This window comes from Pleurodeles waltl, chromosome 1_2, assembly GCF_031143425.1.
Source record: "Pleurodeles waltl isolate 20211129_DDA chromosome 1_2, aPleWal1.hap1.20221129, whole genome shotgun sequence".
Classification (NCBI taxonomy): domain Eukaryota; kingdom Metazoa; phylum Chordata; class Amphibia; order Caudata; family Salamandridae; genus Pleurodeles; species Pleurodeles waltl.
In genome coordinates this window covers 177,437,673-177,453,752 of record NC_090437.1, presented here as the reverse complement: position 1 = coordinate 177,453,752, position 16,080 = coordinate 177,437,673, and the positions used below count along the sequence as shown (strand labels likewise).

At 41.5% G+C, this 16,080-nt stretch overlaps 1 protein-coding gene across 1 annotated transcript in view; it reads right to left on the bottom strand.

The window, feature by feature from the left end:
- The window catches only part of SPMAP2L (sperm microtubule associated protein 2 like), a 500,125-nt gene that overhangs the window by 61,697 nt on the left and 422,348 nt on the right, over positions 1–16,080 (bottom strand). Inside the window, exon 10 of the mRNA XM_069233742.1 lies at positions 9,711–9,842. Coding sequence (XP_069089843.1) covers positions 9,711–9,842 — 132 coding nt within the window. The remainder of the gene's footprint in view (positions 1–9,710; positions 9,843–16,080) is intronic.

Sequence of the window (16,080 nt, the reverse complement as noted above, 5' to 3'; positions counted from 1 at the left end):
GGATGACACCATGTTCCTCCCAGTCCCACTCTTTTTAATATCTACACATCTTCTAGCTGAGTTGGTATCTAAATAATATCTTCATTTCCAGCTGTTTGATGACAACAAACAGTTAGTTAGTGGGACGACTATGAGGTGGATAGCAAGCTTCTAAAGAACCTGCAATCCACCACAGGAAAAACACTTGATTATCTGATTGCAAGAGAATCGACTGGTCCCAACTGGCACTGGAACAGAGGCTGTGGTGGTCGGAATAGCTGGCTAGCCTACATCCCAAACTTTTGAATCCAGTTGACTGAGACCAAAGACACGCAGTCAAATTTTGGTCTAACATGTGAAAACCTTGGATGTGATTGTGACTGCAAACTGTCAGGTGGTGCTCAAGTCAAAGGAATGTCTAAAAAACAACCTACCTGTATGCCTCGTGAAGAATATCAGAACTATATTTCCAAAGGGTACTCTAACTTTTTAATTAGATTGACCATTCTTTTGAAGCTCAGCTACAGAAACATCTGTAACATGTGCTTGCCAGCAATGACTATTTACCAGTGACAACCGTCACAAAGTAAGGTAGTGAGAGCCATATTTCTCTTGAGACTAAGAGGCAAACCGGTCCATGTTATAATAAAACATACCCACTGGTTATTAGTCCAGAGTCGAACAAACAGTGGGATAGAGTTAGAGATAGGTAGATGGCCCTCAAATCTACTGAGGTATAAAAGCCCCACCTCTGATAGCCCAGCAGAGACGCAGTAGATGACTTTACCGTTATGTTGGTAAGAAAGTATCACCTAAATGCCCACTTTCAACGTGAGAGCACTTTAGGCAAAAATGCAATGGAATGATCTTTGGAGGTGTATTGAACAACCACTAACTCTTAGGTTTGTTGGTATTCATGACCTTTTTGATGCTGTTCCCAAGAAATCACTAAAGGTTACTTTTGTTCAAGGTTGAAGTGTGTTCCCAAGTTTATGTAAGCCTTGCAAATGCACAATTTTGCCATACTTACGTCAAGTGTATGCCTAGTGAACAATCTACTTCCCAGTGGGGAAAAGAATTGTCCCTGTGTCAAAAAAAAACAAAAAAACAATGTAAGCCTTGGAAATGCACAGTTTTACCATACTTAGGTCAGGTGTATGTCTGGTAAACAATCCACTTAGAGATGAGCAGTAGTATCACAGTTGTGCTGTACCAGGAATACAACAGGGCATTTTTATGACTCCCATAAAAACTGGAAATCTAAACCAAAAGCATCCAAAAGCATCAAGAAACCTATGGAAGTAGGAGCAGATTTCAAACCTTTCTATACAGAGCATTGCAAATTCTGCCCTTCGTAGTGAGGCTAACGCCTAAGGGCATATGCTGGCAGGTATTGGGTGCAAGTGGCGGTTGGGCTGAGGTCCTGGCATGACTATCCCCATGCCGGGCACGTCAAAAGGCCAAGCATTGTGGGTTTTAGGGCACCCCGGGGATAAGGGCGACAGCAGGGGTCAGGTAGAGAGCCTGGCCGCTGTCCACGCCACACGCTACACATCTTATAGTTACTTTAGGGCATAAGTGAATTGCGATCAGTATGACAGGTGAATTCCAGCAGCTCTGTTTGTTTAAAATGGTATGTCCTAACTGCCATTTTCACCCAAATATGACATCCATTTAACCTGTGTTTTTCTCTCTCTCTCTCTCTATATATATATATATATATATATATATATATATATATATATATATATATATATATATATATATACATATATATATATATATATATATATATATATATATATATATATATATATATATTTGTTAACCCTCCCAGAAGGCCGATTGATTCTGGCTGTGGATTATTTGAAAATATGTCCAGACAGGCATGTAGACTATCACATTACCCCAACAGTGACCTCCTCAACATTGTACATAAAAGATACTGGTGACTTCTTGAGAGCTGTCAATGACATCACATGGCAACCAAACTACTTGTTAGTTACTGTCAATGTGGTGTCACTCTACACATCTGTTTGCCATGAAATTGGCCTCCACGGAGTCGGATATTTCCAGAGACAGAGAAACATTAAGGAAAAAAGGCACTGCGAAATGCTTTTGGAAACGATTGAACTGTGCCTCCATAACAAAATTTTTTGATTCAACCATATAATTTACCAAGAAGTGTGAAAAACTGCAGTGGGGGTTTTCTTCTCACCGGCTATGCAAATCTTACTATGGGCTGGTGAAAGAAGAAAGTGGCCTGGCAGAATTATTATGAAAGCATCTCTCCAACATTGTGCTGTGGTTACAATTTATAGATGGTTTATTTGTGATCTGGGACGGAACTGAGAATGAATTAATCTTTTATTTCAATATGTTGAATCATAATCACTGTGGATTACAGTTCACTTACAACATTAGTGCAGCACAGATTAATTTTCTTGACATCCGGATATATATTGAGAACAATCAAATACAAACAACTATGTTTGGGAATCCAACAGCAACAAAGAGTACCTTCCATGGAACCAGTCTTCATCCGAAACCACTACTAAAGAGCATTCCTTTGGAGAGTTTTTACATACCAGGCGCAACTGCTCGGTTGATAAAGATATGGAAGCACAGCTTGAAGATGTGAATCAAAGGTGGCTTCGCAGGAGTTATCTAAGAGCCCACATCCAACTAGGGGACAGATGAATGTATGTTTGGAATTGCGACTTCCTAATTGCGATTCAATGTGAATCGTAATTAAGTAATCCCAAATTCAAATGTTCAAAACTCCACTGAGTTACATTTGCTATTCCCAGTGGGTCGTAAATAGACCTATCTCATCAATATTCATGAGGTAGGTCTGGCTTTGCAACCCACTGGGAATCGCAAATCATCACAGGGATGGTGGCCTGCTGGGGTCAGCAAACCACCATGTCTGTGATTGCTTTTAGTAAAGCAATCGTTGTTTTAAAAATACAACCCTTTTCCCTTGAAGAAAAACGGGATGTGGTTAAAAAACAGAAAATGAAAAGTTTTCCTCTCATTTTTTAAGCGCAGGCAGTGGTCCGTGGGGCGACTGCCTGCTCTTAAACAATGCTTTTACAGACATTCACAAAGGGGAAGGGGTCCCTTGAGGACCTGTTCCCAATTTCGAATGGGTTACCATCCATTTGGAATTGATGGTAACCTGCAAATGTTTTGTGACAGCATTTCGGTTGCAAAACATTTAGTCATACCACTGTGATTCAGTTTTAGGAAGGGACGCCCAAAACACTCCCCTACCTAATACCGAATCACAATTTTGCATTTGAGCATACCAGACATCTTTTTAGCGGTCGGAAATGGACCGATTCTGCGAATCGGAACGTTTGAGACCACTAAAAAGCTTTGAACATCTGGCCCCAAGTGCCACTAGGGCAAGATCCAGGACCCAACAACAAACTCTGATGGAGAAAGTATCTATTGAAACAACACAAGAGGCAAACAGCTCACGTTTAATCCTTACCTATAGAAAAGAGAGTAAGGACATTGATAAAATCTTCAAAATAATAAAACATTTTAAAGAGCAACACACATCTAACAACTCATTTGTCCAAAACCCCAAGTCACATACAGAAGATTGCGATCTTTGAGGCATATGCTTGTTAAGAGTCACTACATAGCACCCTTAACTCAAAATAGGCTGATGGAAGAAAATAGAGGATTTTATACGTGCAATCACTGCAAAGCATGTAAGGTAGTAAAAAATGTTAAGACACTCAGAGATTGTAAAGGAATAGAGATTAACATCACACAGAGAATCACATGCAACAGCCAATATGTTGTCTACCTTACTGAATGTGAGTATGCACTGTAGTATATGGGGAGTACCACATGTTTTTTAAAGAAAAGAATACTTGAGCACATGAGAGCCATACAACACCAGGATCAGAGCTATGCCGTTGAAAAACATTATGCTAAGAAACATACGAATGACTGGAGTAGCATGAGGTCCTGCTGTCAAAACCCAAAGCTTTAATCTCTGTTCCCTGCACATGTGCAGGAGACAGAGATGAAATGCTTCAGCAAGCATGGAGCTGCTGTCAAAGCAGCTCCGTGCTTGCTGAAGCAACAGCACTGCAAGGGAAGTCTTAAGGCTTCCTCCACAGTACCACATAGCCCGTAAAGGGCTTTTTATAATAAAAAATATTCATTTTTTAACATTAATAAATAAATGAAAACAATATAAGTACCACAGGGGAGCCCTTGAGAGCTCCCTTGCCATGCCGGATAACGCATTAAGGGCTAAAAAAAAAAAAAAAAAACATTTAAATCCATAGCTTAGTGTGAAGGTTGCAGACCTTCACATTGAGCATTGGAGGTTCAAGACCAGGTGGACTCATTATCTTTTTTAAAAAAATACAAATAAATTCTTATTTTCTTAAATAATAAATACATTTCTTATTTTAAATTGTACACAAATAACCCATTCTAAGTATATCAAAGCCTAAAACAATTCTCTCTCTCCCTCTCACTTTCTTTCTCTCTTTCAATTTCTCCCACTCACACACCCACTCAGACACTTACGCACCCACTCACAGACCCACTCAGACACTCACGCACCCACTCACAGATCCACTCAGACATTCATGCACCCACTCACAGACCCACTCAGACTCTCAAGCACTCACAGCCCCAGTCAGACCCGCACACACTCAATCACAGACACACTTAGACAGTTATGCACCCACTCACACACCCACTCGGACTGTCAATCAGTCAATCAGTTTTTGTAAAGCGCAGCTATTCACCCGTGAGGGTCTCAAGGTGCTGAGGGAGGGGAGCTGGGGTGGGAGGGTCCTCATCTGAAGAGCCACGTCTTGAGGTTCTTCCTGAAGATGGTGAGCAACGGGCTTTGACTGGGGTGGAGGGGGAGGTTCTTCCAGCTCTTAGCTGTAATGTAGGTGAAGGATCGTCCTCCGGTGGTGGTTTTGCGGATGTGAGGGAAGGTGGCCAGGGCGATCTGGGTGGAGCGGAAGGATCTGGCAGGAGTGTGGAAAGAGACCCAGTGGTTCAGGTAGGCTGGTCCTGCGTTGTGTATGGCCTTGTACGTGTGGGTGAGTAGCTTGAAGGTGATTCGCTACTCGACCGGTAGCCAGTGGAGGGTCCTTATGTGTTGGGAGATGTGTTCTCGGCGTGGGAAGTCCAGAATGAGTCTGGTGGTGGCATTCTGTATGAGTTGTAGTTTTTTTATATTTCTAGTTGAGGTGCCGGCGTAGATGGACTTGCTATAGTCGAGCTTGCTTGTGACTAAGGCATGGGTGACTGTCCTGCGACAGTCTGCTGGGATCCATCTGAAGATCTTCCAAAGTTTGTGGAGTGTGTGCCAGCAGGAGGAGGAGACTGTGTTTACCTGCCATGGATAGGGAGGAGTTGAGGATGTTGCCTAGGTTGTGGGCGTGCTCAGTCAGTGCAGGGGGGCGCTGAGGGATGTTGGCCACCAGGAGTCATCCCAAGCTGAGGTGGTGTTTCCGAAGATGAGTTCAGTCTTGTCAGAGTTGAGCTTGAGGCATCTTTCTCTCATCCAGGTGGTGACGGCTTCCATTCCTGAGTGGAAGTTCCTTTTGGCAGTATCCAGGTCTTCAATGAGAGAAATGATGAGTTGTGTGTCATTGGCATATGACACGATGTTCATACTGTGGCTTCTGACAATGGCTGCGAGAGGGGTCATGTATACATTGAACAGTGTGTTGCTCAGCGAGGATCCTTGGGGGACTCCGCAGTTGACTCCTGTGGGTCTGGATGTGTAGGGCGGGAGTCTGACCCACTGGGTCCTCCTGGAGACGAAGGAGTGGATCCATTCCAGGGCTCCTCTGCGGATTCCTATGTCGTGGAGTCTGGTGCGCAGGGTGCTGTAGGAGACCTTGTCGAAAGCTGCTCAGAGGTCGAGGAGTATGAGCGCTGCGGTATTGCCCCGGTCTAGGAGTAATTGGATGTCTTCGGTGGCTGCCAGGAGGGCTGTCTCTGTGCAGTGGTTTGCTCGGAAGCCAGACCGGGAGCTGTCCAGGGAGTTGTTGGCCTCGATGAAATTCCATAGTTGTATGTTGTTTGCTTTCTCCTGTACTTTGGCGGGGTACGGTAGCAGCGAGATGGGCCAGAAATTCTTTAGTTCTGATGGGTCGGCCGAAGGTTTCTTCAGGAACCCCCACACACCCACACACAGACCCACTGACACCCTTATGTACCCACTCACAGACCCAGGCAAACACTGGTGCACCCACTAAAACACTGGTGTACGCACTCTCTCACCCAGACATTTGACAGCCACTCTCACCCCCAGATACACACTCTCCCACCTATTCTCACGCCCAGAGAAGCCCAACTCTTGCCACGCACAGCCAAAGGGCTGTGCACAGCATGTGTTTGGGTGGTTAGGGGGTGTTGGCCGCAGGGTCTGGCTGCAGGCCAGGTCTTGCGGGCAACCTCCCTTGCACACAGGTGAAAGCCATACACGGTGCAAGGTTGGGTGCTTATAGGGGGTTGCCATAACGTCCTGGCTGGAGGCCAGGGCCTGTGGAAAACCGCCACAGCGCACAGCCAAAGGCTAACAGTTGAATTAACATATAGTAATTAAAATTACTATTCGTTAAAAAAAACATAGAAATTCTCTGAAAAAAACAAAGGTTACAGAGACTTTATAGTTAGAAAATAGAATTTTAAAAATAACATAGAAATTCACTTAGAAAACCAAAGGTTACAGGGAGGTTATAGTTAGGTTCACATTTTAAATGTACGAAACCATGGGCTATAACTCGCGCTCTCGCCATGCACTGTTAATTACCCCACAAATATCGGCACTCATGCCATCCTTCATAACATCATTGATAATATCAATGTAATATTTGTAGTAAATTTTTTTATGAAAAAATGTGCTTTGCATGGGGCGCGATTTACAGTTACCTTAGGGCACGATTTATAGTTACCTGAGGTAAATCCAACTATAACTGGTGAATTTCTATGGTTTTGTACGTTTAAATTTGAGCCAAACTATAACGCCCCTGTAACCTTTGGTTTTTTAAGTAACTATATATAAATATATAGACTCACAATCCACTCCATAGTCAAGGTCGACACCGAGCTCCTGGGAAATCCCATTTATTTGCACCCTCAATAACACTGCCACTCTTGACTAATTTTCACAAAACATAGGGGACAGAAGTCAATTCAAGTCTGAAGCGTGCCAAATTCGGTGCAGATCAACTTTTGCCATGCAATATTCAGACAATATATGATCAAAGTTCACCAGATTATAATGGCACATTTTCTTTCAATCACTCGTTGCCTATTTTGGTTTGCCATATTTTCATCTAGCCGTTCCTGAGATGTAAGGCACATTTTTGGTTTAAGTGGCATGTAACCTTGCTGTATATTTCTTTTCCAGACGATAGACAGATAAAAAATCGAAAATGAATTGTACATAGCGAATCATTTAAAAATACGAGTACACTTCTTACCCATGTATACAGAAGATACTCATTTCCTCTAGCTTCTTATGTCCAAGAACATAGGGGTGAAGGGGAAAAAGTTTTTTTGTCAAAAAGCAGGAACGCAGGAGAAGCCCACTCTGTGGTACACACATTGGAAAGAAGCGGGTCTGCTTTATAATGCCGATCTTTCCCGGCTTATCAGAAAGGACATATGAGAGATAGAAAAACGGAAGAAAGGCTTCAATCTAGCCCACCCCCTTTTATGGTCTGAGCCAATGTGTTATGTGCCCAAATCTCTACTTTCCCAAGAGCAGGAGAACATTCATTTGCACATTAGGAGCTGCCACGGTGTTGCAGTTTGTCTCCTTCCAATGCTGTACTATTACAGGAGGAGGGATTTCATATCGCTTGCTGGGCCTAATGTCAAGGGCTAATTACTGCCTCATTGCATGTCAACCCTTTCCTTCCAGCCCCAGGGCGAGGTCGAGGCGCTACTTCGGCATACTTTGTGCAGGAGATCATTTACACCTGCCCGCCATGTTGAAGAGAGAGTGGGGATTCAACTCCCCATACATGGAAATTGCATGAGTTACTTGTACTGTTTCCCTCACCTTGCTCAACGGCGAAGGGTTTTTTTTAAACACAAAAAAGCAGAGGACAGGAAATGTGTCTGGCATTTAGGGCCCATGTACGAACGTTTGAATGACCGATTTCCCAAGAATCGCAATTAGGAAATCACTAATTCAAATGTATGAAACCCTTTAGAGTTTCATTTGCGATTCGTAGTGGGACGCAAATAGCCCAACCTCATGAATATTAATGAGGTAGGTCGCAATTTGCGACCTATTAGGAATAAGCCGTCACAGGGCTGGAGGCCTGCTGGGCTCAGCAGACCACCATGTCTGTGACTGCCTTTTAAATAAAGCAGTTTATTATTTAATGCAGCCTGTGTTCCTTAAAGAAAAACAGGATGCATTTTCAAAAGAAAAATTCAACGTTTCAGTTTCATGTTTTGCAGAGTAGACAGTGGTCCGTGGGACCACTGCCTGCTCTGAAAAAATATTGTTGCCCCATTCACAAAGGGGAAAGGGTCCGGTTTGCGAATGGGTTACCACCAACTTGAAGTTGGTGGTAACTGCAATTGTTTTGCAACTACATTCCAGGGAGCAAAACAATCATACATGTGCCTGCAAGTTGGTATTAGGATGGGATGCCCTTGGCACGCCCCTTCCTACTAGCGAGTCGCAATCCCTATTTTGCAAGTCGTATCAGCTTACAGACTCGCGAAATAGGGATTGTACATGACAAAAAGAGCCAGGTGTATCATTAATTCCAATAGTGATTACCCAATTGCGATTGTTTGCGAATCGCACTTAAGTAGTCGCCATTGGAATGTATGAAAATCCAGGAGTTTCATGTAGCGATTCGCAAGGGCTCTAAATTGAACCTACCTCATTAATATTCCCGAGGTAGGTTGCAATTTGCGACCCTTTGCGAATGGCTGCAATCACAGGGATGGTGACCTGCTGGGCTCCGCAGACCACCATGTCTGTGATTTCTTTTAAATAAAGCAATCTTTTTTTTTATAAACGCAGCCCGTTTTTCTTAAAGGAAAACGGGATGCATTTAAAAAAGAAAAATGAAAAGTTTTCTTTTCATTTTTCAAGAGTAGGCAGTGGTCCATGGGACCACTGCCTGCTCTTAAAAATGTTTTTGCATGCATTCACAAAGGGAAAGGGATCCCTTAGGGACCCCTTCACCTTTGCTAATGGGTTAATAACAATTTGAAATTGGTGTTAACTGCGATTGATTTGGTGTTAACTGCGATTGTTTTGCGACTGCATTCACGGTCCCAAAACAATCATACATACCCTTGCGATTCAGTGTGAGTAAGGGCCGCCCTTGACACGCCCCTTCCTAATACCGAATGATATGTAGTCGCAAATCCAATTTGCGATTCGGTAACAAGATACCGAATTGGAAATTGAACTTGATACATCACAAAATGCATTTTTAATTACCTATTTTATGTTTTTTTCCATTTATTTCCCACCAATAAATTTCGGTAGGTTTGACCTGCCAGAATCTTTTAGGGGACAACCCCGAAAGTGTGATACTTAGCACACAACTCGTAATTCAGATCCCTGAAGCACAAACTGAATGACAGCACGTGCATTAGTAGTCTTTTGAAAGAAAAATAATGTGTCCCGCATGCAAAGGATATTAAAATATCTTTTGAAGCACAAGTTAATATAACTAGTGATGCTTTACTGGTCGAATCGGCACTTCTGGTCTCTCTAGTGGGAAGCACGGTGATGTCTTCCTGGGTTTGGGCTTAGACAGGCGAATCGTTCCTTGAGGCGCCGTGGCTTCCAGAACAGATGCTTTACTACGCACTGCCACCTTGATAAAAGAAAAAAAGAACATTTCAGACAACTATTAGACAATATTGGAAGGCTAAAAAAGACACAAAACTTGTCTTACACTCCTGTCGTATAAAAATGAGTATGAACATTCAATGCTAAGAAACAAATATTTTTTTCTTTCTGCCTATCATATTTATACATGACTCCATAGTGGCATATGGAAAGAATGCTGCTCTTGCTAATGACTTTTTGATGCACATGAAGTACTTTTACTCTAGCTCACTGCATGACAGTTCAAAAAGTGAAAATGAGGGGAATGTATAACTCTTAATCGAAAGATCTTAAGAAACCTGAGAAATACAATTGGCCACTCGTGGTCACTTGATCATATGGCAGTAGTTCTCTCCCACACGACTGCAATTTTGATGCAAAAAACTAAGGGATAGATGTATCAAGAATGCCTTTTGCGAATCAGAAATAGCGATTTTTAAGAAATCGCTATTTCTGATTCGCAAAATGCAATGTATTACATTTGCAATTCAGTATTAGCGAATTCTTAAAAATCGCAAATGCTACTAACAAATCACAAATTGCGATACCGGCCCCCATTCGCACCTATAGGCCTGTAGGCCCATATTTGCGAATTTTTTGCATTTCCAAAATTGCGACTTGCTAACTGGAATTCGCAATTTTTGGAAATTTAAAGTCCACGGTGCTGTGGGCCTCAGGCCCCCTCTGCTGCACCCCAAAATATTTTTTAACAACATGTAAGGTGAACACATGCCAAAAGGGCATGTGCGCTTTACATGTAAATTTAAAAAATGCATTTTAAATGCAATTAAAAAAATTTGCACATGGTTACCACCAAGCTCAACTTGGTGGTAAATAGTGATTCCTTAATGCCCAGTTCGCATTAAGGAATTGCTTGTTACATGTGCTTTAGAAATTGCAAATAAGGATTCCTTATTTGCGATTTCTTATTTAGAGAGTCGCAATTTGCAACTCTCTAAACAGGGTCGCAATTTTAAGGAATCGCTATTTTAGCGTTTCCTTAAAATTGCATTCAGAATGTCTTTGATACATTCTGAAATGGCTTTTTGCATTCGCAAACGGGCATTCGCACCATTTGCGAATGCAAAAAGCTTTGATACATCTGGCCCTAAGGAACCTAATAAAAAAGTCACGTAGTGAATAGATTTTTGCAATTTTAAAACAAAACATTTTAGAACATCTACAGCACAGAAACAAACTCAGCTGGTACAGCCTGGAACGATTTACCACCCATCCCCAAACCCCGCCTTCTCGCCCCACTCCAACCTCGGAACTTTGATCGCGCTCTGATTCCAAAAGGTCATCTCTTCTTTTCAGACAATTCCTAGCCTAATCTCTGAAAACTGATCACTGATGAGCTGTCTGAGTTCTACGTTCAAAACTAATGGCACGCAGCTATTGAAAACGTGTGTCACTGTCAGTATTTCGTACTGCGGCGCAGACTAGAATCTGACTTTATATAATGTAATTTGTCATTCATGTAAAGCACTTCAATGCCCTTAGGCCGACTTCTAGCTATATAAAATTGGAGGAAAACATACAACAAACACTAGAGTACAACAATGAGGAAGCAAGCCGTGTGCACTTCACCTCACACAGGATTTTACTACTAGTGTTAAAGAGGATCATATATGTACTATTAGTGTAATAACAACATGACAGAAAATAGGGAGTGGAGGCCAGCTGTGCTGTGTTCCAGGTACTGATTTTGTCACTACTGAGGCCAGGGTTTGCAAAGCCAGTGCAAGGGGTCAAAAAGGGGTGCACTTGGAAGGGTCACAGCTGTGACCCCTGGTGACCCCTAAATTGCATCCATGTGTGAAGCAGCTAGAGAGCACAGATAGACAAGTTTTCAGTTTGGTCTTCATACTCCTGGAATATGCAGTGAATCCTTGTATTTAACACATCCAATGAATAACCAACAACTGGGTTACCTTTGAGCTGCCCCACAGTCAAGTGTTTCATATGTGCAAAATGCATCCTCTCCCAAACTGGAGTGAAAGATGCATCAAAGTAACCTAATGAAAAACATATTGAACACATGATAATGGTAAGGACAAGTCCCAGGGTTCAGCTTGTTACACATAATCACAATACATCTGAGAGGCCCTCAGAGGAGATCTCAGATTATATCTTGTCTGTATGAACAGTAGGTAGTGGAAATCTGACATGTCTTCTGTAATCCCAGCCCCCTGATTTACCTCTGTAACAAAATTGTTGTCCAGAGATTTACATTTTTTATTTTTGGATCATTAGAGAAGTAATTTAGCTTGGGTAGACATTGCTGATCCGGGCCGAATTTTTCTGGAAGACATTTTTAAGAATGGCAGCTGTGTTGCAGTGATGATGTAATATTTCAGGAACCATGAGACCTATATCCTTCATTGTGGTGTCAAAACATAGGTTTTGGGGGTCAAGTAGTCTTATAGTGACAGGAAATAACTCCTCAAAGCAACCCTTCTGCCATTTTCCAAATTTGCGGCTATAATAGAGGAAGAAGAGGCATATATTGAAATGAAACAAATAATAATGGTTTTAAATCCTTTTATGTCCACACCAAATAATGTTTACGATCTGAATATGAAAACAAATATTTAAAACGTGCTTTAGACACATTTTCATAGTTCACTTTATTTGTTTCGGCAATCGCTTGTGGCACATTTGCAGAATGTTGAGCATTTGAGAAGGGCATATCGACAGGGACATCTTTTTGTAGCACAGGTTTTGCAAGTATATGTACATGTAAATTCTGTGGGTAAAGGCTTTAGAAATTTTGTAGGTTTTAGCACCCCATCAATATCTTACCAACCAAATTCACACAGATCTTTCTCTACATATGCATGATCCAAAACACTTACACATCTGATCAAGTAGAATGCTATTTTAATGTGTCCACGCACAGAATATGACGTTGGTGGAAGGTCACTGAGCAGGACTGAACTCTTGAAATCACTGTACCGAAGAACATCAAATGTGTGACAGTCAGAACTTGTTTTCCACACAGGCACAAGGTATTTTGCTGTGTCTTTAAAGTTACATTCTTCTTCTATCTCAGTAACCCTTTTAGAACCTTCACAGGTTCAGCAGTTAAAGCTCCAAGCTTTCTTTCAATTTTGCTCATAGTTTCATCACCAGTAAGAATATGTGCCTTAATAGGAACACTGAGCATCTCTGGGTCAAGTTTTTTGTACAGAATATGAAGTGGGATTAAGTGTTTTTTCTTGCCTGTTCCAGAACATATCTATAATTCTGACAATCCTTGACTTATGAGCATTGCAATAAATCTAAGTAGCACAGTAATAACATGTAATTTAACAGTACAATGAGTTGATTGGAAACATTTTGAACAGCCCACTCAGCATGTGGCACAACACAAAGGCCAGCTTCCTCCAATTTTTTGTTAAGTTCTTGAACAATATGGCCTGTATCTTTTGAATACATCTCTGCAGGCACCAACTCCTCATTGACAAACATTCCACTTGAAATTATTGGAAATTCAGTGTTCACTGAAGCATCAGCAATGATCAGCAATGTTTTGACGAGTTAACATCTCCAAGTTCATCTTGTTCAATGTTGATGACCAGAATTTATCAAGTTGCATAGGTATAGCTGTCTGATTCATTCACATTCTTTGACAGGTAGTTCAAGTTAACTGTCAAAGACACTGTGCAGTTCATGCAAGGTGCACACTGACTTTGATATCTGTAGAACAGTCTGAGCGACCTCTCTGAATTTTTGCATTGATGAAATCTTGACCATTCACAATTGTGTCATATAGTCCTCAACAACATCAGTTTTCAGCGAGGACACCTTTTCAAATTGAATTCTTTCAGTTAAAAGTATTTTTTCACGCTCTTGTAAGAGTTTGTGCTTCACTGTTGTGGTTGCAAGAACTCCATCAAGGAATGCGTTTGTTGGAAGAAGATCATGCAACAGAATGTCCTTGATAAATTCACCCCTTCCTTTTGCTATATCCATCCCTCTATGTGCTTGCAAAAGTTGTTTTTTTGTGACCTGTTTTGTAGTGGCTGGTTGAACTAAACTCTTAGTAGGGCAATTAAAGCGTTGAAGTTTAGCTTTAGTGATTATGTCATACAGCCTTTTCTCTTTCAATACAAATCTCTCCTGCTTCAGTTCTGCGTGTAGTTTTGATCCATGTTCCAGGATGTCTAATAGATGCGTCTTTATATAATTATCCACATATTGTTTGGTCACAAAGTTGTGTGGTCGCAGAGGCTCCGTCATTCCAAAGGGGTTTCCTTGCTGTTGCATAGAATGAAGAAGGCTGTCAACATGTTTATTAAAACGTTCCCTCTCTTTCCTACAAGTTCGTGGTGAGGAACAGTTTCACGATGGTCCATTAATTTTGAATTTGTCATCTCAATGAAAACATTGCAAACAGAAAGGTCTTCTTAGTGAGCTAGCTGCCATTGAGCAACATATTCACCATTACGTGTCTGACCAACTATTCCTTTGGAGCTTTTCTGTGATCTCTGGATCATCTGTTCCAGTTTCATATCTGGAGCTACAGCATTGATCTTTTCCTCTCTGTCTTTCACCACAAAATGCCTTTGGATTAATTTTCTGTAGAGGTATGTTTTTTCCACCTCTAGCTTCTTCATTCTTTCCAAGTACCAGAATCCATACCTCAGGTAGTTTTTGCAATCAAATTCAGGAAACACAGTAATCAGTGGCTCCACAGTCTTCACATGCAGTTCCCAATCACCTTCCCGATCAGCATGTACCAAGTTTTTCACTAGAGCTATCATGTGTAAAACATTTTGCCAGTACTTGCAAAGTTCTGATTTTTCTTCACATTCTTTGACGAACTGTATGAACTTGGTTTTCAGGTTTTCTGATATTGAACTGAGTGCATTGAACATTGCCAGGCTTTGCATTATGTATTTTGAATGAAGTGCACCCTGTGCCTTGTTCACCTCTGATATAAGATATGCAAAACCTATTTTGTCATTCTTGTTCCAGAAAGCATTCCAATGAAATGTTTCTATAGCCGCAGATATGATGAGCATATCTTGTAACCAATGAATATAATGAGTTCAGCTCAATACTAACTGAACTGTTTTGCTTCCAAAGATTTCAGCCTCAATAGGTGCATCAACTATGCCACATCCACTTAGATAACTCCCTGCACAGCAACTTTTGTCATGTGAAAAACGCCCATCATTGGATAAAGATCCTCAAATTCTACTGGATTGCTTATAAAAATGTCACCTACAATACAGGAAACCCCTTCATCGTAGAAAACTGGCAGAATAGGCTGGTCTTCGAGCTGTGCACGCACATTTTGGAAATCGTTTAGAGCTGTACATACTGTTGTGTAATTTGTGACTGGAGATGGTATTACTAGTAAAAACTCAACCTTTTCGAGTGGGATAGTATTCTGGGAGATCAGAGCATGAATTCAAGCCCACTGAGGAACTGTATTTTCATCATCATTGAGTCTGCACCGAATAAGGAATATGATAAATTCAGTTAAATGAGCTTTGCGGACCGCAGCATCAGGTAGAAGAAGATCCATGTCCTCGGCCACTTTGAAACTTTCTGGTAGCGTGGGATGTGTTGATGGCTTGTAGTGATTTTGCACACGTTGGCAAGGCAGTTGGGTTATGAGTTTGCAGCTTCTTTAGTTTAGCTACAGCTAAAACAGCTTGTTTTCTAGCCGCTACTTCATTGGTACAGTCTTGAAAAAGCACCATGGCAGTATCATGTCTTCAAAAGCAAAATTATCAAGAGCAGAAATTGTAAACCCTTTCCTGCTAAAGGGCCATATGTACAAAGATCTGGTTTTGCGACTCGCAAACTGCGAGTCTTAGGGACTTGCAATTTGCGAGTCGCAAAACCGGATGTACAACATTGTCAATGACATCGTCTGCGATTCGCAATGGGGTTGCAAATGACCTACCTCATGAATATTCGTGAGGTAGGTCGCAATTTGCGACTGCATTGTAAATGGCCGCCCTCACAAGGATGGTGGCCTGCTAGAGACAGCAAACCACCATGTCTGTTACTGCTTTTAAATAAAGCCGTTTATTTTTTTGAAATGCAGCCTGTTTTCCTTAAAGGAAAATGAGATGCATTTCAAAAACAAAACTGAAAAGTTTTCTTTCAATTTTTCAGAGCAAGCAGTGTAAAAATATTTTCGCTGCCATTCACAAAGGGGAATGGGGTCCCGTGGGGACTCCTTCCCATTTGCAAATGGGTTA